Source organism: Marmota flaviventris, chromosome 3, assembly GCF_047511675.1.
Source record: "Marmota flaviventris isolate mMarFla1 chromosome 3, mMarFla1.hap1, whole genome shotgun sequence".
Classification (NCBI taxonomy): domain Eukaryota; kingdom Metazoa; phylum Chordata; class Mammalia; order Rodentia; family Sciuridae; genus Marmota; species Marmota flaviventris.
In genome coordinates, this window is record NC_092500.1 from 143,032,298 (window position 1) to 143,059,451 (window position 27,154).

Consider the following 27,154-nt stretch of genomic DNA (forward strand, 5'->3'; position numbering starts at 1 on the left):
ATAAATAAAAGCTGGAAAAAATTAGATAAAATATTAATTTTACTAACCAAATAAGAATTAAGTGAATAAGAATGCAATGCATAATGTTAAGTTCTATTCAAAATATATATCTAAGATTATACATTTCCAGACACTTTGAATAATTTGCATTTTTAAAATAAAACAACTGAATTTCAAAGTTTTAAGTTTTCCAATCATTTAAAAAGTCAGTTTAAATTATCAAATTATTTTATTCAATTGATAATATAAATTCTAATAAACTTAATCTCTTTTTAAAAACAAAGTTGCTAAAACTCTTGAAAACTCCTTGTATAAATGCTGTTAAGCACAGAAATTACCTAAATTAATAATCATATTTAGGCTCTCATGAAATCTGATATTTTACCCAATGGAATTGGGATATAGAACGTATTTTTAAAAAGTTATCTTCAAATCCCAGTGACTCAGATGACTGAGGCAGGAGGATTATGAGTTCAAAGGCAACCTCAGCAAAAACAAGGTGCTAAGCAACTCAGTGAGACCCTGTCTCTAAATAAAATAGAACTGGAGATGTGGTTCAGTGGCCGTGTGCCCCTGAGTTTAATCTCCAATACCCCCCCCCCCCAAATTATCTTCAAATTATTTAAATTTTAAAGACTATTTTTAAGTTATTATCAAAGTAATTACATCATAGTCTGAGAGGCAGCATTACATATTGGCAGTGACTATGATTTTTAAAGATGCAGAATTAGATTCAAATCTTAGTTCCATCACTGCCTAGCAATGAAAGCTTAGATAAGAAACTTTCCTTTTTAAGAAAGGATTTTAAAAGCTTCAAAGTCAGAATAAAATAAGGATACAGTGCCTGACAGATAGAAGGCAGTTAACAAATTAATGTTTTTGTGATGAATTTTTTTTCTCACTGATACTGAGGATTGAACCCGGGGTGCTTACCACCAACCTACACATACCCAAATGTTTTTTAATTACATCATAGTCTGAGTTAATTTAAAAAAATGAACTGTTTTTTAATTTTATTTTGAGAGAGGATCTCAGTAAGTTGCTCAGTCTGGCCTCCCAAGTCACTGAAGCTACAAGCTTGCATCACCCTATAATGAGAAATATTTTTTAATATTTATGTGGTTTATTTCTTTTACATTTGTCCATAATCCCTGACCAATCCTATACATTTATTTCCCTTATTTTTCTTGAGTGTAGTTGGAGGATTAGCATTTTTATAGCAAAAAATGTAAAAAGAAGAAGTTTTTATTTAAATTCTGATATTGAAATAGAATATTATGGCAAGAAAAAAAAGATTTGACAGCCAAGTTTACTGAGAGACATATTCTAAATTCTTTTATCTCATCAGGAAGCCACTCTGATCACAGAATTTCTTTCCTTCCATTTGTGATACATTCCAACTATGATAATCAGGCTTCAGTCTTGCTATACTGGAGAGGAATGTAAAAAACTCCAAGACCATCTTGTCGAACCTAAGTTACTAGAAGTCCAAGCTAGCAACATAGGTAGGCAGGTAGATAGATGGATACATAGTAGATGGATAGGGCTAGTAAAAAGATATACAGTCTACAGCAAAGATCTCCTTAAGTTAGTAGGTAGGCAGAAATAAGACTCCTAGACCATATTCTTATGGTGATATCAAAAGCTTAATAAATATTAAAGGATGAGATTTTGCTAGTAAAGCAGACATGACTGCCTTGTCTCCCGCAAAACCAATGTATCTTGGTCTCACCCAGATCAGAGGAGCACTGAGCTTCTTGTACCTCAAACTTTTATCTCCTACCAATTTGGAAGAATTAACTTCTTAAGCACTAACTCATACATTATGTAACTACTCTGCCATCTGGGTTTCATATGGTGCCACAAGGAAAAGGGATATTAACATACCACAAATGCTTTCCCAGTGTCTGGCCTATCTGGGGTCTACACATTGCTTTTCTAGTTATGGTCTATCACACCGCCTTTTCTAGTTCTAGGGACAGTGGGAAGAAGGAGTAACAGTGGGAGAGTGAGGAAGTCATATTCCAGAAGTGGTTATTCCACCTCTACCTCAGAACCTGAACTGGGTGAGAACCTTAGAGACATCCAGTTAGGCAGGGGAAGTCCAGGGCTAGCAGCTGGTTTCTTTAGTTCTAATGTTGATAAGGAAAAAAAAAAAAAAACATTAGCTTTCACTCATGCTACACTGCCCACGGAACAGTTATGACATGGATGTTGCAAGCAGGAAGCAGACAGATGGGTTGAAGGCAGTGCTCCTGGATCTCCATGGATTGTGTGGGGCACATGAGAGCCCCAGGGGCAGACTAAATTGGTAAGAGCATCAGTAGCCTAGCAAAGATTTGGATCAAGTAAAGAAGTGAGGCCCTCAGACTGGAGATAAAGTTTACAGACCATGGGCCTGAGTGGCGGATGTCAGCTCATCACTGTCAAAAGGACTTCAGAGAAGAGTTGTCCCCTAAGTGGTTTCTGAGAAAGCAGCCAGCCCAGGGCACAAATCTTCCCCGCTGTTCTTAGCAGAGAGCAGCAAGGACCCCAGGTCCATGGGGATCGACTCCTACAGCCAGGAGGAGACAGTGGGCTCTCATCATTCTGCACACCAGAGAAGACTAAATGTGAAAGAGAATTTTGAAATTATTTCAATGAAGAGAAAAAGAGATATTCTTAATTAACAAATTTAAGTTGTTTCAATTTCAGTGTGCATGTGTTGGGGTGGGGAATGATGGGGAAGACTATAGCCATTGTAGCTGAAGCTGGATTACCTTTTCTTTGTCCAACTGTGGGGCTATGAGTAAATTTGTGACCTCATCACATTATTGTTAGAGAAAATTTGAGAAACAGATAAGAGAAATTAATGGGTTCACAATCTCAAATCTGTGATTCTAAAATACATAAAAGACTGAAACTGAAAGTACTTTTTAAAAAAATATTTTATTTTTTTAGTTGTAGTTGGACACAATACCTTTATTTTATTTCTATGTGGCGCTGAGGATTGAACCCAGGACCTCACACGTGTTAGGTGAGTGCTCTGCCGCTGAGCCCCAGCCCCAGCCCCTGAAAGTACTTTTTATAATTCTTATGGCTGCACTTATGTGAGACTGTTTGTTTTTTTCTACTTTGTATGAACAACATTACATTTTTACTGCAAAAATAGTAATGATTATGGTGAAAGGGTGCTATGCTAGATCATACCAATGGTGTGCTACAATACTGTATACATATGTAATATACTGAATATTTATTGTATGATGTCTCCAAAATCCAACATATCTTTTTAAAGCTTTTTTTATTGTTTTGTTTTAAGCATACATAATAGTGGAATTTGTTCTTACCTATTTGTACATGCACACAATACAATATAATTTGGTCAACTTCATTCCCCAGCACCTCCCCCTTCCATCTTATCCTCCCTCCCCCTGGTCCCCTTCCTCTATTTTATGGGTCTCCCATCTGTTTTCATGAGATTCCCTCCACCACCTTTTTTTTTAGCTTTTTTCTCTCTAGCTTCCACATATGAGAGAAAACATATGACTCTTGACTTTCCGAGTTCGACTTATTTTTGCTTAACAATCTTCTTAATTCTTAATCCACCCATTTTCCTGCTAATGGTATAATTTCTTTTTTCTTTTTTTTTTTTTTTTTTGGTACTGGGGATTGAAGCTGGGTTGGGGAGAGGGTTGCTACATACTACATATGTCCCCAATTCCCACTTTTCATTCTTTATGGTTGAATAAACTCCATTGTGTACATATACCACGTTTTCTTTATCCATTTATCTGTTGAATGGCACCTAGGCTGGTTCCATAATTTGGATGTTGTGAATTGTAATACTATAAACATGAACCACAAACATTTCTGGATTGTAAAACATCTTTCCCCAAAGCTTCAGATATAGTTTTAGATTCCTGTACATAATTCCATAACTCAATATAATTGTTTAGATGTAATTATATTTATGATCTCTGAATCTCTTCTTTAATTTTATATAGTAATAAGCATAATTTAGGCTCATGGTTCTAGAGCATCCACTCTCTCCTCAGCTCATTGTCCCTCATAATACTGACACCTGAGTTCTTGATCACTAGCAATCATATTAGTAAATTCACAACAACTGCATTTGTACTGACCCCTATATTTCTAAGAGCCCCTTGTACTGCTAGAGAATGCAGTCTCTAAGGCCCAGGGTTCATGGAGGGATACATCTGTCTCCTATATCCAAAGGGATTTGCTGGAACCAGTGTAGATCCAGCTCATGCAAAGACAGCTTTCCAAAGCACAGACATGGTTGGGATACATCTACCAAGTGGCAGCCCTCCTAGGATGTGGCCCCCAAAAGCACGGGATAGGATAAGACCCAGGCTATTCTCTGTCCTCTCATTGTACAACTTTCTGGGCCTCTTGCCGAGAGTTTCTGTTCTCGACTAAAAGGCTCAGGGGGTTACTCCAGTTGAACTGGGCTAACTGGGCTGCACAAAATAGCCACACAAGAGACACAAATATCTTTTTCATTGGGGTCGCTGTGACAGCTCCTCTGACCTTAAGGGTCCGCAGGAAGAGAGAGAGGGAGAGAACATGTTGACCCCTTTTATTGAGGAGAAGCTATTCAAATGAGGCAAGGGGTCAGGTTTCAGGGGGCTGAGTCTATCTTCATGTTGTCCACTGTCAGCAGGTTGACTGACACCTGGGTAGGCCACACCCAAGGGCACAGTAAGAGAAGGGGACACACACAAGGCACTTCCATGGAAGATTCTATCCTAAACAGGGCAAAGGGTTTACAAAGGAACAGGTGAGCATAGCTTCACCCATGGGGCTGTAGCAAGACACACCCATGCACGAGACACGACTCTTGAACCCAAGAAGGGTGGGGAAATCTCTGCCACATTTCTGTGACTGAGAGCCTCAGCACCCAACCGGGGAGTGTGACTCAGTCATGTGCAAGGTTAGTCTCCCACAGCCTCTGACTGACATCTGGATTATTTATTCATTCTTTTAAACATGTTTTTAGTTTTCTTCATATATGTAACAGACAATTCTGAGATTATTTCTGCATATTTTATGTTTAGGTTTTCATTATAAATGAATACTCCTTGCCTATTGAAGATACACCTTTTTATCTTTGAGCATTTTTTTTTAATTTTGCCACTTTTCTGAACTAATAAGTGCTTTAAAGCCTATTCTTTTGGATCCTCAAAGTTATAATCATCTACAAGAAAGATTTTATCTTTTTGTGTACATATCCTTTTGTTTCTCAGTTAATCTCTGACTTGAACTTTTAAAATATTACAGCATAATAATGGTGATACCAGGAATCTCTGTTTCTACCCTGATTTCAAGCAGAATATAACTTTTTCCTCTCAGAACATACCTTTCACTCTTTCTTGCTCTAAAATTAAAACCTGTGTCTTTTGTTAGACAAACTTCCCTGGAAGATAAGACTAAAGACAACAGGGCTTCACAGTATATGATGCTATTATCTGTTACTTGTAAGCTGCATGAGGACATGAGGAACATGAGCAACCTTGTGCGTCTGCTCATGATCGTTTTATAAAAGATTAATCCAGTTTTCCAGTTTGGGGTGGTTCTCATGGTCATTAGGACTATGGGTCAATTTAAATTTCCGTTAATAGATTTTTGTCCCTTTTTCCCTGAACTTTTGCTACACTTTGAGAGGGATGAGCAATTATTACATATAAAAGAATTTGGGAGGAAAATTCTCCAAGCTTATATTTATAACTACCATGCAACAACTCTTCTGCACACAAACAGTCTTCTATAAATCCAGAATCATATTCATTTACCTTGTGTTGAGTGTTATTCTGTCAGGAAAGGACCTAGCTGAGAAAAGTTACCACACATTGGGAACAGGATGGGTGAGGTATGTCTCCTATGCAATTAGCATTCAGATTTTGAATATATCAGTATTTCGTAGCCTGTCTTATTTGCTTACAAGAATGCAAGGTACATCAGAGAAAAGCAACAAAAATCGACTAGGCTCTCTCCTCAGGTGCTTACCACAATTTATATAGTTGTGAAAGATATCCCATTAAGCCAGGCACAGTGGCACATGTCTGTAATCCCAGTGACTTGGAAGGCTGAGGGAAAATGACACAAGTTTCAGTGGTAGAGTGTCCCAGGTTTAATCTCTAGTACTACAGGGGGGTGGGGGGTGGGGGAAGTGACCTGCCTTTCTGCATACTTTTTTTTTTCTCTCTCTCATTTCAGGGAATGATGTAAATTTGCTGCACACAAGAGGAAAAGCATGAGACCAAGTATTTTTATATTAAATAAACAAATAGGCCTAGACAGAAAGGAAAAAAAAAAAAAAGCCTGTTCCAAAATTGTCTTTTGAATTTAGGTAGCTAGTATTTTTATTTTTTTCTAATTTTCCATCATATATGTATAGATTATGCTTTCAAAATTACATGAAAACTACTAGCCTGTTTTATGAATACTGACAAAGACACAAGATGCCTGGGTCAGAGATAAGTGATTTCTCACTCCTGGCCAAAGCCGTAGTCAGAGTGTCAGCATATTTGAGCCAGTTCCCATGCCCTTCCGTTCCCACAGAGGGAATTCACAGGTCCCATGATGGATGCCTACACACCCAGTCGACTGCTTCATAAGAGGGGAGCACTGAGCTTGAGGGATTCCCTGCTTTTTAGAAAAGCAAGCCTGCTCTTTCAGGGGATATGACCTTATCCTGCAACATCCCTTACTGCAAACATAATCCTGAGAATGGTTCATATAAAGAACACACAGTGCCTCGCTTTCATGAAACACCCAGTTTTATAAGTCAGAATTTCTGTTTCTGTGATAAAATACCTGAGAGAAATCAACTTAAAGGAGAAAAGGTTTATTTGGCTCATATGTTTTAGTCCTTGGTCACTTGGCCCCATCCTTGTGGGCCTGTGACAAGGCAATAGATACATCGTAGCAGGAAGCATGTGGCACAACAGCTGTTCATCTCATGGTAGCCAGAAAGCAAAGAGAGAGACTGTGCTTTTATAACAAAGCCCTTCCTTCCAAAAACTATTAAGCTATGAATCCATAAATGGATTAATCCACTCAGTAGGTCAGAGAGAGCCCTCATGATAATCACCTCCCAAAAGACCTTCCTCTGAACACTGTTGGACTGGGGAAGAAGCTTTGAGGGTACATTGCAGATCCAAACCATAACACCCAGAAAGAATGTGCAAGGATGCTTGAAACAGATTGCCTCTTTTAATGGGGGGATGAACTTTTAAGTGCTCTGTCTGCAAGATAGAAGGAGCAAAGTGTTCCAACTGAGGGGACTCATGTTTCACTAGGAACAGACTTTATCAGGGAGAAAGCTACAGAAAGGAAACAGCTCTAAGTTGTTTTCAGTTAACCTTCACAGCAGATGGGGATAGGGTCACTAACTCACAAAGAGGATCTGAGAAGGGCACCATCAGTATTTCCTACACCAGCTCTTCCTGTTACAATCATAGATTTCTTTCAGATTCTATGCTATCACTTAATGTATACAGTTTGTAATATAGAATTTTCTAAATTTACAACATATTTGAAGAGTTGTCAAGCTTCAAATGATGATTTTTTTTTAACTGATCCCAAGATTTGGCAGAAATAAACATGTGCTCTCACTTTTTTCCAGTGTTCTCTTCATTCTCATTTTCTGATAATAGAAAGTACTAAATTTCAGGATATTCTTTTACAAGAGTCCTTCCAGTTAAAAAAAAAAAAAGTCCCATGTTTTGCTTTTTTTTTTTTTTTTTAAGAGAGAAAATAATAAAGAAAAAACACTGGTGCAAGGGCATCCCACCTGTCTCACTTACTAGCCCCTGCGACATTGGGTGATTTAACATCCTCACCACGCCTTATTTTCTTCATGTGTCCAATAGATCTCATAATAGTCCCTGTTTCATAAAATTTTGTAGAGTGAGTGCCTTCAAAGCACTTAGAACAAATAACAATATCTGATATTTAGTAAAAACTCAATAAATCTTTTTTTATATTCCAGACCCTCTCCAACACTTCTTTTAAGCTACAGCAAAAATAAGACTAAGCAAAAGAAACATGTGCAGCCTTACAACCCCAGAGGACAATATGAGTTCAAACAATGTAAGGTATTGTTTTCTGATTTGCTACATTTCTGATGCCCTTACTGAATGTGACAAGTTTGTTTGTTTGTTTGTTTGTTTTGGCTATAATAGCATTCTGGGTTAATATCTTCAGTGAAAATAAAAACTTCTACCTACAGTTTCTGAGTGATACTATATACTATCTGAAACATCCTATTTGAATTGTTGTTCTTCTAAATACCTTATCTAATATTGCTTCACCATTATATTCTTTAATGCAACCACAGATTTTGTGAATCACATAATCAAATAATTTTATATATTTAGAAAGGAATATATAAAATCCCATAGTTCAAGCAACTTATATAATTAGTCCAAACTACAGATGAAGACATCAATTCTTAAATTTGCTCTTCCAAACTTACAAAGATAGTTCAGTGAATTTTTTTGCTAATAACATATCCTGCATTTCATTCTTATTTAATGAAGTAAATTATTTTCTAAAAATAGCATCCTGTAATTATATAAATGCATCCTTCCAATCACACTGAGGCTCTCTTGAGTAGTTAGTTCTCTTATCTACCAACCAGGAACCTTGACTGGAAGCCTGTTCCTGATTGGTGAAACTAAGCTGTAGCAGTAGAATGTCAAGGAGTAAACAAAAAAGCACAGGAACAATTGAGTTTGCTGTCTCACTACCTTCAGCATAGGCCAACCTGGACTCCTTCATCCCAAATGAGGTGGCCTCTACATTTTATATGAAGGCTCTGATTGACCATTCAACTGTGATATGTCTTATAACATGGCAATCCAATACAGATGGGAAGACAAAACTGAACAACACAGCTAAAATAAAGGGTATTCCCAGGTAAAGTGGACAAATGATTTCACTTGACATAGATTACTTTGATGAGCTTCAGTTACAAGGCTGCAGGAAGTTACCAGCACACAGGAGCTATTTCTGTGGACAGTGTCACCAATTTCTATTAAGTGGCAGCAGTTGTGGTGGGTGCCATGACTCACTGCAGTGTGTGAACTCATAGCCAGACAGGACTCGCAAACAGGTTTCATCATTAATCCCATACGGTGTAAAAAGGCATGGAGAGTAGCTAAGGCTTGTAGCTGTGGAGTGTCCTGTTTTCCAGGAAAGAATGTTCACATCTTGGAGCTGGTGGCTTACTGTCCTGTCGCTAGGCAATGAGGGGAGGATACCTTTTATAATGGGTGCTTACTGGGAATGGAATCTCTATTTGCACTTTTCCAGAGACAGAATTTTCTGCCATCTTGTTTTTTAATCTTGTTTACAGGATACACATTGTGGAAACAGGATGAAGTTGACCAGTGAAAATTTGCCCAAGAACCCCTTTTATACATCTATATCTCAGTATGCTGCTAATCACCCACAATTCTTCCAATGGAGAAAGGAAAAGACTGGTACAAATCTGGATATTTAATCTTCCTTTAGAAAATATTTTTTATTGGAATTTCATTATGTACAATAGCATAAACAAGACAAGGAATGTATCTTAGTGATTTCAAGGAAGTGGTTAACTTTACAGCCCTTTCTAGGTTTCCTGCAAGAATCTGTGAAATTAACTACTTAATTTGGTAGCAGATTATCAGTGGAAGAATCACACAGTTTGGTCCTGATTCTTATTTTACCCTGAGAACTTAATAATAGGCTTCGAGGAAACAGAAGCCAAATATCACTTCTATCAAAGAGAACAACAATATGCTTTACTTGAAAGGGGCATTTAAAACTACCCATTTGGTTTCCTTTAGATTTTCAAAAATTTAATTTGGGGTGATCATCTTATTTGATGAGAATAGTTCTGATTACAGCTCAGAGTTAAGAATTTAACTCACCTGCAAGACAGCTTTGCCCAAAGAAAACTCAAGGTGTGCATACAAGCTACATTTTCGAGGGGCTGGGGATGTGGCTCAAGTGGTAGCGCACTCGCCTGGCATGCGTGCAGCCCGGGTTCGATCCTCAGCACCACATACAAACAAAGACGTTGTGTCCACCGAAAACTAAAAAATAAATATTAAAGAATTCTCATTCTCTCTCTCAATACTTTCTCACTCTCTCTTTAAAAAAAAAAAAAACTACATTTTCGAACTCTGATCCAGTAGTGACCAGGGTTAGTCTGAAAAATCAATGAGTATTTCTTGATTAGACCAGGTAAAGTGTGAGGTACTGTGGTAATGGTGGGTTTTTTTGGTTGTTGTTGTTTTGTTTTTCAAGTGTTACTTTTTCCTTGAGCTAAGAAGGCCAGATTGAGGAACAAGAACTAGGAAAGAAACTAATATTAGTATTAACAGTGCCAGATGAATTGATATAATTTTTGAGAGAGAACATTCACATTGTATGATTAATAGAATTTTTACTTTCTAAAATCAGATCATTACAACCATTCTAATTTGGTGGATAAAGCATTGCAGCTCTTGAAGGAGAGAATAAGAAGAGGAGATGCTCTGGCATATTTCCTACGGGGTCAACTATATTTTGAAGAGGTATCATTTTAAAAAAATTTGTTTTCGTTCCCTATAATTCTGTTGTTAGATTCTCCGAGCAAATTTTCATGTAGAGTTCCTTATGTTGTTATACCAAGAAATTCTGTCAAATTATCTGAATTATGGTTGTGGCTTTAAGTATGATACACTACTACCAGCTTAAGGAGATCTTTGATCTTTTTTCAGAGAAATCATTTTAATAATGTCATTTATCAGACAGATTTTTGATATAAAAATCCATTTCCACATTAAAAATTAAAAATTGAGTTTACACATTTTTGCTCAAAATATTTAATATCATTTATAAGATACGTTCATACTAATAACAATTGAAGGCCCTGATTCTTCTCTAGTTCTTAAAAGTGGCTTTATAGTGTGAAGAGGCAATTTCCCTTTTTTACTCACATTATGCTAGAATATCCTGGGAGGTGAATCTAAGAAAACTATGCAAACTAACCATCCCAACTTCAGTAAAATAGCCTCAATTCTTCATCAAATCCCAAGTTAGACTTGAAAAGGGAACATCTCCAATCCCTCATGATCCATTGAATATTTGGGCAGTTGTTCACCCACATCCCACTTTCTCTCTAACCTTTTAATGGCATCTTCATTTATTCTGGAAACAAATATTTATTGAAGACTCTTGCACTTGTCAGTCTGAACTGACAGCTCAGTGGCTAACAGTGTGACCTCTCAGCTTTGGCCCTGGGTTCCAATATAGCTGTATCACTTATTATTGTGTATCCACTTAATACTGTGTATCCTCGGGCACAAATAAACTCACGGTGCGCCTCTGTTTGGGATTACTTTAAGATCATCATAAAAATAATTAAATATTTTCTGGGGGGTTTAGGGTTGGTATGAAGAAGCATTAGAACAGTTTGAAGAAATCAAGGAGAAAGATCACCAAGCAACTTACCAGCTGGGAGTAATGTATTATGATGGGCTGGGGATCGCTGCAAATTCTGTAAGTTATTGTTTTGTTTACAGAGTTTAAGATTTCATTGTCAATGGATTATTTTGTACAATTAAATTATGTCTTAATTAATAAATCTCCATTTTTCATTTTAATATCTAATACCATTTAATATCTAATTCCATAATCTTCATTTCTTTTACAGTATAAGAGCAGCAAAAAATAAGACATAACTTTGTGCAAAAATATTTTAAAGATTAATGATATTATTTTTACATTTATGTCAAAAAATTACTTTTGTCTTTCTCCTCCTCAACTGTAACCTCAGGTTATCAGTTCTTCAAAATCCTTCCAGATGCTTATGTAACCAGGTTCAACTATCAAAAAGAATGGACTTCCTTATATTGAAACAGTGGACTCTTGAACATGTTAAAATATTTCCTAAAATTATTATAGATATTTTCTTCGAATCTAGTGACCTTAGATAAAAATAGAATTTTATGTACTGTATTAATAGTAAAGACAGTTGTATGTTGCTCTAAATTTTGAGATACCAGGTCAGAAACAATACTGGGGAAATTCAGATACTTTTTTTTGGCTGAGCAATTATATTATCAGTTTGCCAGGGACTTTTTTAATTATACAAGTTGAGTCACTAAGGGTCAATTAGAATTTCTGATTCAATAATATTTCTTTCTATCATTTGCTTTCAATAACATTTCTTTTTAAAATGATTTCCTTTATTTAAAAAAATTCCAAAACTACATGACCATTTATAAAAATTTAAAAAATAGGCAAAAATAAAATCACTCATATTCTATATTAACATGAACACTTATTATTTTATGAAAACAACTTACCAGAACTTCATTGTGAGATCATATAGCCAATTGCCTCTTTGTATATGTTTAATATGCATCTCCCTGTCTCTGATTCCACATCTAATTCATCTAAAAACATATCACTTGAAATGTACACAAATCCTAATATTTAAGCAGTGGAATCTGTGAACTAGTACCATTCATAGTGACTATTGTCATCCTTGAAATTGCTCTTGAAGGACACAAATATGGCTGGAAAATCAATTTCTTTTTTTTTTTTTTCTCTTTTTTTTACTGGGAGCACCTACTGTGCAATCCTTGAGGTAGGTACTCACCCTCACTTTTGTGGCCTTTTTGCACTAGATTAGTTGGATTGATATATTATTTAATTACTTGTGATTCCACAAACATTTGGAATGATGTCATAAACAATACTAGGTGCTGGAGAGTCAAAGATGAGTGTAAAAGGCTTTGATAACCTGGTGCAGTTGGGTGTCCTGAACTGAGATAGATACTCACTAGGCTCAAAGGTTGTCAGGAAGTTTTCATAGAACAGTTGACACAAACTGAAACTTCCTGGTAAGAAAAGCATAAAAGGCAGGGTACAATTGCAAAACATATAATGTAGCAACCTGGGAGACTGAAGCAGGAAGATTGCAAGGTTGAGGTCAGCCTGGACACTTAGTGAGAACAGCTCAAAATAAAAATTAAAAGGGACTGGGAATGTAGTTAAGTGGTAGAGTAACCCTGGGTTCCATCTCCAGTATTGAAAAAACAAACCAATGTGCTTTTTAAAAAATATCACACAAAGTCTCAAGACATTTCAGAGATGTACTCTATGGCTATGTCACTTTCTTCTTTAGTATTTATCAGTTTTGCTGTAATGAAAGATTAGTCAATTGACTTCCAGAATTAATTTGGAAATAGAAAAGTAAAGGAGGACACAGAAAAAAGTTTGAGGGATGTAGTTATTTCTTCATGAGGTTATCTGGTGCTGTACTGTGTTCATTACCTAAACACAGTTTCGTGAAACTACCCGTGTCTCTTTCTAGAATTGAAAATTGTTTTGAGGTATTTGTTTTATAGTTATTTGTGCTTTCTAATTCAGTGGTCTTCTATTTACATTTGAATACTATCAAGGCTAACCCATCACGTGAGCTATGGGATTATTTAGCATAAAACTTAGAAATAAGTGCTTAGGAAATGATAAGAATGGTAGGATTATATTTAAAACCATCTTCTTTGGAAACCTTCAAAATATACATATTCTCTAACCAGAGAGAATTTACAAAAACAAAAATCAATAATTTAAATTTTCCAAAGAAATAATGAATGCTCAAAAGATTTGGGATCAATGAAAAATATTTTCGACACAAAAAAATAGAATAGCAGAAAGAAAGAAAGAAATTTGTCAGTGGTATTTGAATTCTAGTCTCATCAATCCAACTTGAAAGAGTGAGAGAAAAATCACAATGTAGCATAAGTTAAATTTGTGAAAACCAATCTTTAAAGTTTTTTCTTCAAAAAATTAGAGCATTCGCAATTTCATAACTTGACATTTTTAGAAATAACACTGGTATTGTGCTGATGCAGAAGTAGTTCTTCCTTTGCAGATCATACTGAAAGATTTAGGGGAGAATTATCCTGGTATTTACATATTTGGGGATAACTTGAAACAGATCAGCAAATATATAGAGAAAGAGGAAGTAAATATAGCAAAATATGTTGCTGAGAATCTATACAGTGGATATAATGTTTTTGCATTATGCTTTTTACTTTCCTGCATGCTTGAAATTTTATATATAAAGTAAAAGAGCACTCAAACTCAATTCAGCCATGAAACAAGAATAATTTGCATAAATTTCCCTAGTAAAAAAAGTACACATTTGCTTTACTTAAAGCAAATAATACAGAAAACATTTTCAAATGGTTAACTGAAGATATTCCAAAGAAGTATGCATAGAAACACTCATTGAAAATTAATGGAAAAAATAGGTATATAATGATAACTTTAGCCATAGTCAATATGAAAAATATAAAAGGACAAAGCCTATGTGTGCCAAACATCATAGCATCAAACTACACAAAATGTGCTAAAAGTCAACAAAATATTTTAAATTAAAATAATAAATGAATTGATTAAAATTAAATTATTTCAACTTCTTAATGTGATAGGTGATTTTCAGTAAATGATGGATAAATTATGTAAACTATGTAGGATCCAGACAATAAACTTTCTTAAAAGACTTTTTAACACTGTGGTTGAGGCACCAAAATTGAACATTTTGTGTTTGAATGCAAAGAAAATCATAGCATCACTCTCCCCCCAACACACACACACACACACACAAATTGTGTGTGAAAACTCCATTCCTTTAGATTTAAATGAAATGTATCCAATTTCCTCCCACCGCTACAGTTTCATAGATTATCAAAATCAAAGAACTTCAATCATAAGTAATTTAGAGTGTCAGTAATCGCCTCTGCTTTTTTCTTCATTGTCTTTTGAATATCTTTTAAATTTGTCCCCAGCCTTTTATTCTCATTTTTTTTTTCAGTTCAGACCCACAATACCCCTTACCTGATTTATAACAAAAGCTCGTCCCCTACTTCTGCCCATGTACCAAATTCATCATTCATACTGCCACCAAGGCCATCTTTCCAAAATATCAATCATGTCCCGTGTTTCATGTCAAAAGGTAAAAATAAAGGAGCATAAATTGGGAGGTTTCCATGGGAAACCAGGTATTTGACTGCCAAGAAGAGAGGCCATATAAAGTAACGTTTATTTGGTAAGTTCTCCTTGGCTCAGAATCTGGCTTTTAGCCTTTCAATTCCAGAAAACTTATCATGTCTTTTCCACAGGTTGATTAACCTTTTGAAATGTGAGTGATGAGCTAAACCAAGTTATTGAATTTCTGGCTATTTATCAGCACACCACAATCCCAAAGCAGCTCTGAGTCACCAAAACAGAGGCAAATTTATCTCATGTTTCTCACCCAAAGCAGTTTAGTCATCTCTCTCGTGGCCTTTGCATCCTTCAGGTATCTTCGAAAGCTTTTGAGAGTCTTTCTATGATCATATTATCAAAACAACACTCTTCTTTAGTTTCTAACCCAATAACTGCTGTTCCAGTCCCCCCAACAAGCCCCAAATTTCCCGTGTCTGCTTGACTGCTCCCAGCAGGGGCTTCACCACATAACCTCAGGCCCAGCCATCTATGACTGTATCTGACTTTGGCACCCAGATTCCACATGGAAGTTTGAGTTCAGTTGGTCCCACCAAGTGTAACAGCTGGATCACTTGGCTACCACAAAATATACACTGTACTTCTCAGGTCATCTGTTTTCTCACAGCTTCTTGACCATGATGCTTTTTGTTATAACTCCCTCTCCTTCTGCCGCTTTCTCTTCTAAAACCTTACAATTGGCCAATAATGTCTCCCTTTTCTCAGATTGCTTCCTGACCTTTTCAGACAACTGGTTGTCCCACCAGCAGCTCTCTTTCATTGAAGTTTCCCCTTTTAGTCTCCAACGTACCATCTTCAAGGGTGGTGCTGCCATTTTACTTATATCCTCCAATTAGACTTTCAACCATTGTCTCATCTCTCCACCCACACAAAGTACCTACTTTTAAGTTTATACCCTCCATTGCTTTCCTAGTTCTATCAATTTCCTGGTTGTTGCTCACTTCCTTATATTATTCTGAAGGCTTTGACTCTGTTTAGTTTTCTTCCTCATGTCATTCCATCATTTGATCTGACTTCAGTGCCCATGAGAATGGACAATCTAACACCTTAGACATAGAGTTCCTTGACAGGCCCAATGCATTTCCAGTGTCCCTTGCCTCTTCTCCATTTCAGCCATCCACCCACTGTCCATATCCTCAACCATATCATCCCCTGAAAAATCTTGTTTTACACAACATAAAAAAATTTTAAACCCCAGTATTCTACCACATGACCACAGTCCTTGACTCTCCAGGTCTCTTATTTCCTCACTGTTAATAAACAGACTCTGGGTCTTAGTCCAATCCTTCAGTCTCCATTTTCTCCTAGTCTTGTAGTCTTGTAGATTTACCTTCCTATTCAACTCTAACCTCACATGTGATCATGGGAACCAATATTTCATCTTTTCTTATTGCAACTCCCTATACCACATCTTTGAACTGCACATTCATAGTTCCAGGATGCTTTTCCATTCATTCATTCTCACAAATATTTATTAAGTACCCATCATTTACCTAGTACTTTTCTCAGCAAAGATATACCTAGAGGAAAGATAATTAGATGAACTATGAAGAATATAAAACAGGTTTATATATGAAAGTAGCTGGAAATGGCATTTTAGATTGGGAAGATCTTTATAGTCTCAGATTGAGAAAGCCACTTTGAAGACATGAAAAATCTGAGCAATAAGGAATAACCATGTACAGCTAGGTCTAGGAGAACATTCCAGGCAGAAGAAATGACTAATTCTAAGGCCCAAGAAACAGAAAGAACAGAATCACTGAAATGTAGTCAAATTAGAGAGACAGGGTCCAGACCTCATGAGATTTAACAAAATGTGGCCAACGGCATGATTCATATTCTCAATGCAATCTGAAGTCACTCAAGAGGAGTGGAATAAATGATTTACATTTTAAAAAATCATTTGTCTTTTATGTAAAGAGTGAGTTGATGCAAGAATGGAAGCAAGAACTCCAGTTAGGAAGCCATGTAGTTCAGATGATGACTTTAAAAAAATTATGATAGTGATAGTGGAAATAAAGAAAAGTGGGAAGATTTAGGATACATGTTTTAGAGGAGACAGGACTTTTACTAAAAGTGGGATGGCTTTTAATAAAAATGGGATGACTGAGTGAGGAGCAGATATGATGTATGATAGAAATACCCAAAAGTTTATATTTGATAATTGGAGATGTCAAGTAGAGTGTCAGGAATTCAGTGGTGCAGTCAGAAGTGGAGATATAAATGGTGGATTAACTGTGGAGCAGTGGTAGTTTTGGTATTAGATTGCATAAGATTGATGAATGTGAACACAGATAGGGAAGGCAGCCAAAGACAGAGATTGGAACCATCCATCATCTAATGGTGAGAGGAAAAGAGCCTACAAAAGAGAAGGAGAAGCATTATCCAGGGAAAATGTAGGAAGGTCAGAAGAGCATGGTGATCTGGAAAAGTCAAAATGACGAAAATATTTCAAGATGGAGGGGGAGTGATCATCTGTTTCAAATTCTGCTAAGAGGTAGAGTAGAATGAGCACTATCTACTGGATATGTTTAGATGAATTTCATTGGAAACCTTGACAAAAGCATTTTCAGTGGAGTCATAATGGACCTTAACTGGCTGAGGAGTTATATGGAGGTAAGAAAGTAGACATAAGCACAGAATTTTGCTATAAAGTAGAACAAGTAATATGTACAGTAACTAATGGAGATCATGGACTCAAGAGAAATTCTCCCTACCTGCCCCCATCATAGATAGCACAGTATGTTTGTAAGTTCATACACAAAATCCGGAATTAAAATTGATAAATAAGGTAAGATGATAGGTCTAATGTTTCATTTGATATCCTCTGTTTTCTTGGTGAAATAAAAGTAAAGCTATATGCTCACCTCAGCTGTATGTGTCCTAAAATTGAACAACACAGAAAAAAATTAACACCATGAATAGGGATGACATGTAAATTTGTAAAGCATTTCATGCTCTTTATGAAACTAAAAAGTAGAAAAAAAATAAAGTGAAACTATGAGCTGAGGAGGAGACAGGAGACGGGTGAGGAAGCTTAAATAAAGATAAGGTCCCAAATAATGTCTTATCCATTAGGTTAGGTAAGTGGAAGACATAATTGAAAAGACAAATTGATAGCATTGCTTACCAGTGTTGAGGGCCTCCTCTCAAATTTGTGGTTATAAATTTAAAGAAAGTTGTGTCATTATGGTTGTGGGGTTTTCCAACCATATTTAGCTGCTTAAGGACAGCAGAAAAATGGGGCATTTGCTAGGTGGTCCCATGTTATGAATAAAAAGAGGGGAAAAGTATTGAATTTAATGATGGATATAAAATAAATTGGGTAACATGGGAAGTCAGAACCCAAAGGAGTAGAGAGAGACGATGAAAATTGGTAGGTTCAGAGCTGGAGTTGTGGCTCAGTGATAGAGTGCTTGCCTAGCATGTATGAGGTGCTGGGTTCAGTTCTCAGCACTATATATAAATAAATGAATGAAATAAAGGTCCATAAACATCTTAAAAAAAAAGTAAAAAAAGAAAATTGGAAGGTTCAATGGGTTGCGTATGGCAACTCCAAATCAGAATGACTTGAATGTAATTATATAAGGAGATCAGAGGAGCAAAGAGATTCTGTGAGTTCCTCTTTACCTAGGATTATATTTTTAGCTTGAGCATACAATTTCCCAAGGTAAAAGGGGCAAAGATAAAATTAATTTTTCACCTTCTTTCATTAATTTATCAACTTATTCTTGATATAATTTGATTCACAGTCTGGTTAAACTGTGTATGTTTTATGTGAAAGACTTAAAATGTCTGTTTTCTTTTTTGTGGAGCATTATAAGGTCACTATTATCCTAAAGAGATAATAATGACATGTAGGCCCCAACATTTGGAGAAGCTACAAGTGAAATTTGAAACTAGGATTGAGGGGAAAATGCTGCCAATTTTTTCACTGAGATAAATTGTGTTGAGGACAGTTGTACCCAGGTTTCAGAATCTGAAAAAGTTTTGGGCAGTTTCTCTAGCATAAGGCAGAAATCCTTTGAATAAATTTAGTGCAAGAATCAGGACACATTGATTTATGTAGTTCATGTTATACAGGTTGATTGGGCCATAGTGCTGTTCATCATTTGTCAGTTTTTCTATTTTTCAGAGACACTATTTTCACATCTTGTCTCTAATTGCTACCCAGATTCAACTTTATGTATTAAATGAAATCATAATCAAATTTATTACAAGAATTTTTATGAATCTCAAGTTGATTCTAAATTTCATATGAAAAGGGATATATACAATATAGTCAGTCTAATTTGAAAGAATGAACAAAGGGAGGGGGAGGGGACTTACACTAATAAATAGCCAAATATATCTGTTATACTTAAAATAATGTGAAATTTGTTTAGAAATAGATAAATAGATCAAAAGGTAACAAAATACTGAGTTTAGAAAGGGCCATGTAGATGTATGGGTATTTAGTGTATCATAAAGTAATTAATTCAAATCTATAGAAAATAGTGATGGGACAATTTGAATACCATTTGGTATTCTATTTTGATTTATATATTTTTGAGCTGTATATTTTTGGCTTTGTTTTGTTTTTAGTAGTTTCCCTAGACAGTATAATATGCATCTCTAACTGATAACCATTTACATAGAATCAATGCCAGATTATTTCAGGTAAAAATGTAGGAACCCTGAAGAGAAATGTTTTTATTTAACACCCTCCAACCTTGGTGTTATTTGCTGTGGTATGTGTGTTATATTAATAATGCTATCAACTTCAAAATATTTCAGCTACAATTCTATTACCTCAAAAATAATTTTTGGGTTAGTCACAAATCTTTTGAAAAACAATCTCACTATCTACACATGTGTATTTAGTGTGTCTCTCTGTGTGTTCTTTGATATTTGCTACGTATTTACCATATTGGATGCTCATTTCTTCTATCAAGATTTGCCATCTGGCATCATTCCCCACTTTTTGGGGGGAAGTGGAACCTTGGACTTCCTCTAAAGGGCATTTTTTTGTAATACAGGTCTCCAGGTTCAGAATTATCTCCAATATTGATTATTGAAAAATGTCTTTAATTTGCCTTCAGTTGTGACTAATTATTTTTCTACTTAACAATATTTTTTCTGCATTTTAAATATGTTACTCTAAAGTCTTGACCTTCTTTATTGCTCCTTGAAGTCAGTCATTGCAAAGTCAGGGACTGCAAATTGGTGCAATCACTTTGCAAAGCATTATGGAGAGTTCTCAAAAAATTAGGAATGGAACTACCATTTGACCCAGTCATCCCACTCCTCAGTATATATCCAAAGGATTTTAAATCAGCATTCCACAGTGACGCAGCCACTTCAATGATATTTATAGCAGCATAAATCACAATACCTAAGCTGTGGAGCCAAACTATGTGCCCTTTAACAGATGAATGGATAAGGAAATTGTGGTATATATACACGCAATAGAATATTACACAGCCATAAAGACGAACAACTTTATGACATTTGCGAGTAAATTGATGGATCTGGAGACTGTTGTGCTAAGTGAAATAAGCCAATCCCCAAAAACCCCAAATTGGAATATTTTCACTGATATGTGAAAGCTAAACCACAATAAAGGTGGGGAGGGGAAGAAGAGAAGTTCAGTAGATTAGATATAGAGGAATGAAGGGAAGGAAGGGGGCATATGAATAGGAAAGACAGTGGAATGAATCTGACATAATTTTCCTATTTATCTATATGAAAATACCTAAGTGAATCCCACTATCATGTATACCTACAAGAATGGGGCCCTGATATGAATAAGATTTATGCCATACTTATATAATTTTACCAAAATGGATTCTACTGTTATGTATAACTAAAAAAGACTCATTAAATAATGTGAAAGAAGTTACTGGCTATTCTTGTACTTTGGTAAATGTTAGTTACTTTTGGTAAGTGCTGTTTCAGGACCAGGGGTACAAAGTGGGAGGGAGGAGAGGAAAATGCAACGCATATTAAGACTAATGCAATTCTGGAAGCTGTAAAAATGAAGATTTCAGGGCTGGGGTTGTGGATTAGTGGTACAGCGCTTGCATAGCATGTGTGAAAGGCACTGGGTTTCATTCTCAGCACTGCATATAAACACAATAAAGTCCATTGACAACCAAAATATATATATTTATATATTTTTAATAGATTTCTTATATCCCAGAGCTCCTGGGAATGCCTGAGTAGAGATGTATTTTTAAACATTCTTTCCTATCTTATCTCTACCCTTTAAGAATCCAAAGCAATCATACCCCTTAGGCTGAGATCTCCGACGTCAAACATCATGTCCAAGAGCGAACATTGTGTGCTATTGGGAGAAAAACTCAGTTTGGGTAAAACTAAAAACTAGGTTTTGTTTGTTCTTTTCCTTTGTGGAAGGAAAAAGGAGTGGAATATATGAAGAAAATTGTTGATTCTCCATGTCCCAAAGCAAGACACTTAAAATTTGCTGCTGCTTACAACCTCGGAAGAGCTTATTATGAAGGAAAAGGTGTTAAACGATCAGATGAGGAAGCTGAAAGGTAATTGTACCTGGAAACAAGATTTTGTTTTACTGAAATGCTGAAACAGGGAGTAACTCACCTTGCTTTCTCTTTTAGACTGTGGCTTTTTGCTGCAGACAATGGAAATCCAAAAGCTAGTGTGAAGGCTCAGTGTATCCTAGGATTATATTACTCAACAAAAGAACCCAAAGAGTTAGAAAAGGTAACATTCCCTTTCTTATTCTTTTTTAATGCTAGCATTACATTTAGATTCATATTTGCTTCATTCTTTTTTGAGAGAACAGTGGGGAATAAGTGTGTAGTGTCAAATGTGTCTTGCATTTCCTTTAAGATGTAAAGAAAGTTCATATTTTAGGATCTCAACGCTCATCTCATACCTTTTACTCATCTGTAAATGCTGTTTTCCCTATTTCTACCATAGGAGAGAGTATTTAGAGGTGAGAGTATTTTGTATAAAGTTACATATATAAAGCATAACATTATAAAAGCTATAATGGTCCTGAAATTAATGCCCAGATTCTCTTAAGTGTGAATAAATAATATCACCTTTGATTTGAGGAAATAATCAATGAAACTAAGTAAAATATATCAAGAATTAAAAGGTAAATCCATTTAAGTTTTTCACAGAAACATAATCTCTTCATCATCAATGATGGGAACATTGTCCAAGAAATTCTACAGGGAGAACTGACTTCTGCTTCTATGAGAGAAATGAATGGCAAATTAGTAAGAGGCAGATAACAACTAAGACTATCCTCAGATAACTGAGCAGCCACTTGTAGGTAGATTTTTAAAGTAATTCAAATTCACCATAATAGAGCATCAAGCAAATGCGCTTGAGACCACATACAGCTTCCATCCTCAGTAGTCTTTGATCTTGGCAGCTGCCTTCTCTACCACCCGGCTGTGGCTCTAACTTTTCCTTAGTGTCAGCAGCTCTTCTCTCCCTTAGGAGACTCATTGCAGGTGTCCTCAAGCCTTTCACTTCTGATTTTACACCATCTTGATCCTTACTCTGGAAAGTTTGAAGCCTGAAACAATGCCAGCTGATCCTCCCCTGTTAGCCATTCTTGCCTGTGTCATCACCAGTACGAAGTGGAGAGAACTCTTGCTGGCCTGTGCATTCAGTGCTTGTGTGCCATACATTCAAGGGGCTAGAACTACTTCCTAAAGATGAATGTTCTATCATACTATTTTACAATTAGCCTTTTCTTTCTAGGATCCCCTTAAAATTTCAAATTGTTAATAAAATGATCAACTTGTGCTCCTTCTTAGGCATTTTATTGGCATTCAGAAGCATGTGGCAATGGAAACCTGGAGTCCCAGGGTGCTCTTGGTCTCATGTACCTTTATGGACATGGCATCCGCCAGGATACTGAAGCTGCGCTGCACTGCTTAAAAGAAGCAGCAGAACGTGGGAATGTCTATGCTCAAGGGAATCTCGTGCAGTATTACTATAAGATGAAATTTTTTACAAAGTGTATCACATTTTCCAAAAGGTGACTGTCTCAATCCATTTTGTGTTGTTACAATAGAATACCACAGACTAGATACTTTATAATGAATACAAATCTGTTTCTCACAGTTCTGGAGGCTAGGAAACCCAACAGAGATGCCGCAAGTTCAGTTGGTTAAGGAGGGCCTCATCCTGGGGAAGAGATGGGACTATGCTGTTTTCATGTAGTGGAATATGAAAGCTGTGTGAAGCATCCTAAGAGCTTTAATCTCATTCATGAGGGAAGAGCCCTTGTGATCCAGTCACTTCTTAAAGAATGTCATCTTAGCAACACCTGAATTTTGCAGGGGACATATTCAAACAGCAGCAGTAAGATTCTGGATGAAAGTATTTCAGTAAACTCTGTGTGGTAGAGCACACCCATCCTAACCCCAGCTACTTGGGAGGCTGAAGCAGGATAGCAAGTTTGAGGCCAGTCTGGCCAATGCAGAAAGACAAAAACTCCACCTCCCAAATCACCAAAAAAAAAAAAAAAAAAAAAAAAAAAAAAAAAAAAACTAGATGTTCTATGCTAGGCTAGATCTGTTCATTAGAACTTTCTACAATGCTATGAATAGCTACTGAGCACTTAAAATGAATCTAATGTAATCTAGAACTGAACATTTAAATTTAATTTAGTTTTAATTAAAAAAAAAAAGCTACACAGGGCTAGTGGCTACCATACTGAATAACACAATCCTATGCCCTTATCTTCAGGATTTCAGTGCTGTAGCTTTTTAAAACATTAATTGGTTTATTTGTAATAAGAAAATACTTTTACAGCAGAATTATAAAAATCGTGCATTTAAAATAACAGATCAATGCATCAAAAAATGTCTGCTAATTAAGTTTAAATTACTCCTTGTGTTCCTCAGTCATGAAGTTGTTACTGCACAATCAAAATACAACTTCATGATTATAAAATGAAACAGTTGTTATAAGACTGACGCCCTTATAAAATATATGGGAATTTTTCCCATAAGGCTGCACACACTTTTCTACATACTATACAAAAGCAACGTACAAGGAAAAATGCATGTTCTCAAGTGGTCATCAGACTATGCATCTGCTGATGCATTTCACGATCATGCAGTTCCACAGAGCCCAAGGTCTCCCTTCACCCACAGCCCAAGTGAGAGACAGTGATGAAGAGATGAAAGCAGGAAGGACCTGCTTCTCCCCTCTCCCATCTTAGCTTTCAGGAAGCAGCTACTTAAAGCTTTGGGTGACCTCCAGTGTCCCTGAGCACATGCCCATCCCAATTAAGACTAAATTACTCCTTAAAAATCTGTGGAACTTTCCATTATCTTCCCCATTTCTAATCTCTCTAACATTGTGAATAGCATGGAGTTGACTAGATATTATGGTCACATGATTTTCCATATTTGCCTCTGGTTTACAAAAGATCGCCTTTTTATTTCCCACTTTTAAAGAAAACAGATATGCTAGCTTTTAAAAGTAGTTTCTGGTCCTATTTTAAGCTTAAAATATTATGAGAAAATTACTATCTAGAAATTTTATTTTAATATCATGAGAAAAGTACAATCTTTTTCTAATGGCTATTAAACCTAAAGAGTAAGGTCATAGGGAAACTGTAACCTCTTTAATTAGCTTACATTCCCCCAGTATCAGGTGATGATAATAACACATGACTATTCGTCAGACTACCTAGTTTGCAAAGAACAATGAAACATCACTTTGACTACAAGGACAATTTCTAGACATGTCATTTTGTAAAAATGTAAACCATAGCTGATGTTTTTTTTTTTTAACTTCACAATTTAACATCCTATCAGGATTGCTGACTATGATGAGACTCATGACATCTCCATAATAGCCCAGGTCACAGACTGTCTCCCAGAATTCATCAACAGAGGCATGGCCATGGCATCCTTCTACCATGCACGGTGTCTTCAGCTTGGCCTGGGCATCACAAAAGATGAAGAAACAGCTAGACTATATTATTCTAAAGTAAGCTTGAAGAAAATATAAAGTTGTCTTTGTTAACTTAGAAAATATAAATGCTTTCTGCATTATTCTGATTTCCAAACCAAGTCCATTTTAGGTTTTAGACTATCCTCACTTGGTATTCTTTCTAAATTAATATAAGCAGAGAAAATTCTGGGTAAAAATATCTTGAAATGTGGTATATACATCCTGAAAAGTCAGCAAACCAAATATTGCAATGTTAGAACTCTTTTCCACATGATGGAGAGGTGATCATCCCATTATTTTGCAATAAGACCACCTTTAAGCTGAGTGTGATGGTGCACACCTGTAATCCCAACAACTTGGGAGGCTGAGAAAAGAGGAAGAAAAATAAAGAGTACCATGGGTTTGTAGCTCAGTGGTAAAATGCCCTTGTTTCAATCCCTAGTACACACACACACACACACACACACACACAAAGACCATATTCAGAATGAAGTGTCCATTTTTGCTATTGTATTTACCATGGGAGATACTGATGGAATGGAGAAAATTTAGAGGCAGTAAAGCAGTACAGGGTCTGGTTTAACCATGTCATATGAGGCATTGGAATAGAAATGAAGAATGTTTTATTCAGAGCAAAAGGATATGGCAGTGTGTATGTGGGGAGGTGTGCTGAAGTGATCTCACTGAACTAATAAAGTGTCCTAAAGAAAAGGTACTGTGGGAAGAAGCAACCAGAGACAAGGTTCTTGTATTATGGAAAAAGATAAGGCAGTACTGTGAGGGCAGGGCAGGAGGACACAGGGAAAGCAAGACCTAAGGTCATGAGACCCTTGCCTGACACAACTGAAACAGGAAACAAAAACAAAAGTTTTCCTTATAAGTCACCTCCTGCCACCAGAAGCTAGTGACCAATTTCCCTGGTACTGAAAGGAAAATTTCTGCACAGAGTGGGGGTGGGGGTGGGGGAGGGTGGGGGAGTGGGGGTGGGGGAGGTGGGGAGTGTTGGACAGGATAACCTTTGATCTCTCTCCCAAATTCCTGACATTCTGCAATAAACACTGATGTGGCTATGTCCCTGTAGGATGCTGTTTTTAAGTCCTTTGAGTATAGACCGAGGAGTGGGATAGCTGGGTCAAAAGGTGGTTCCACTCCAAGTTTTCCAAGGAATCTCCATACTGCCTTCCATATTGGCTGCACCATTTTGCAGTCCCACCAGCAAGGTACATATATCAAAAATTTTCCTTGGCCCTCATAAAATTTTCTCTCTTTCAAATGATAAGTGGATATTTTTTAAAGATATTTATTTTTTAGTTGTAGTTGGATACAATATCATTAATTAATTAATTAATTTTTATGTGGTGCTGAGGGGATTGAACCCAGGGCCTCTCGTGTGCTAGGTGAGCACTCTACTGCTGAGCCACAACCCCAGACCCAAAAGTGGATATTTTGAGCATGATCTATTTTGCATGTGTTAGATTTTAAATTCCTTTATTTCTAGTAAGAAATACAGAATAGAAAAGGTTAAGAAATTTCCTTGATACTCATTGTACTTTCTTTACTATTCATTAAAAAAAGAAGACAGACTCAAACAATTAGAATACATTTAATGACTGGCTCCTTTTGATTTTAAGGCTTGTCGTCTGAATCCGGCAATGGCAGATGAACTTCACTCTTTAGTTATTCATCAAAGAATTTAGACCACAGTGCATTTCATCAAAGATCGTCAATCCTAACTCCATATAATGTGTATATTTTTATGGCAGCTATGTATGTTATTTTCTGCATCCCCAGTTATATTATCCTGGGTATTTTACAGATGATATGTTACCTTTGTTCTTGAATTTGTATTCTCTAATTTTTGCAACCAGAAACCTAGCCACAGGATCAAATTGCTGGAAGAGTCCTCAGAGTCCACCTCTTAACCTATAGCGAAGCCTAGACCATATTAAATTTGAAGCTATTCCTTAAAGCAAATGTCTTTTTCCTTTCTTACATACACAGTGTCTTAAAGATTTAGCAGTTCTAGTTAATAAGTTCCAAATCATAAATGCTACAAGCTTATTTTAAAACACCATTTGAAAGTTTCTTTAAATTTCTTTGGTGCTTAGTTTTGTGAATTTTGAATAGCACATTGTTAATTTGAATT

The 27,154-nt window shown here is 36.2% G+C and overlaps 1 protein-coding gene across 1 annotated transcript; it reads left to right on the top strand.

Moving 5' to 3' along the window:
* The first annotated feature begins 2,951 nt into the window (after positions 1–2,951).
* On the top strand, positions 2,952–26,976 carry Lrp2bp (LRP2 binding protein). The gene is made up of 10 exons (XM_027927226.2): positions 2,952–3,016; positions 7,997–8,097; positions 9,365–9,491; positions 10,459–10,571; positions 11,425–11,538; positions 21,454–21,596; positions 21,675–21,780; positions 22,854–23,077; positions 24,870–25,044; positions 26,640–26,976. The coding sequence occupies exons 2-10, from the start codon at positions 8,053–8,055 to the stop codon at positions 26,703–26,705; spliced, it is 1,113 nt and encodes a 370-aa protein (XP_027783027.2). The 5' UTR covers positions 2,952–3,016; positions 7,997–8,052; the 3' UTR covers positions 26,706–26,976.
* The last annotated feature ends 178 nt before the right edge of the window (positions 26,977–27,154 follow it).

Excerpts from the sequence above, each read along its gene's own strand:
- Lrp2bp (XM_027927226.2), top strand. The coding sequence starts at position 8,053 with ATGTGCAGCCTTACAACCCCAGAGGACAATATGAGTTCAAACAAT. Across the intron at positions 21,597-21,674 it reads TCAGATGAGGAAGCTGAAAG|ACTGTGGCTTTTTGCTGCAG; the intron begins GTAATTGTACCT and ends TTTCTCTTTTAG. Across the intron at positions 25,045-26,639 it reads CTAGACTATATTATTCTAAA|GCTTGTCGTCTGAATCCGGC; the intron begins GTAAGCTTGAAG and ends TTTGATTTTAAG.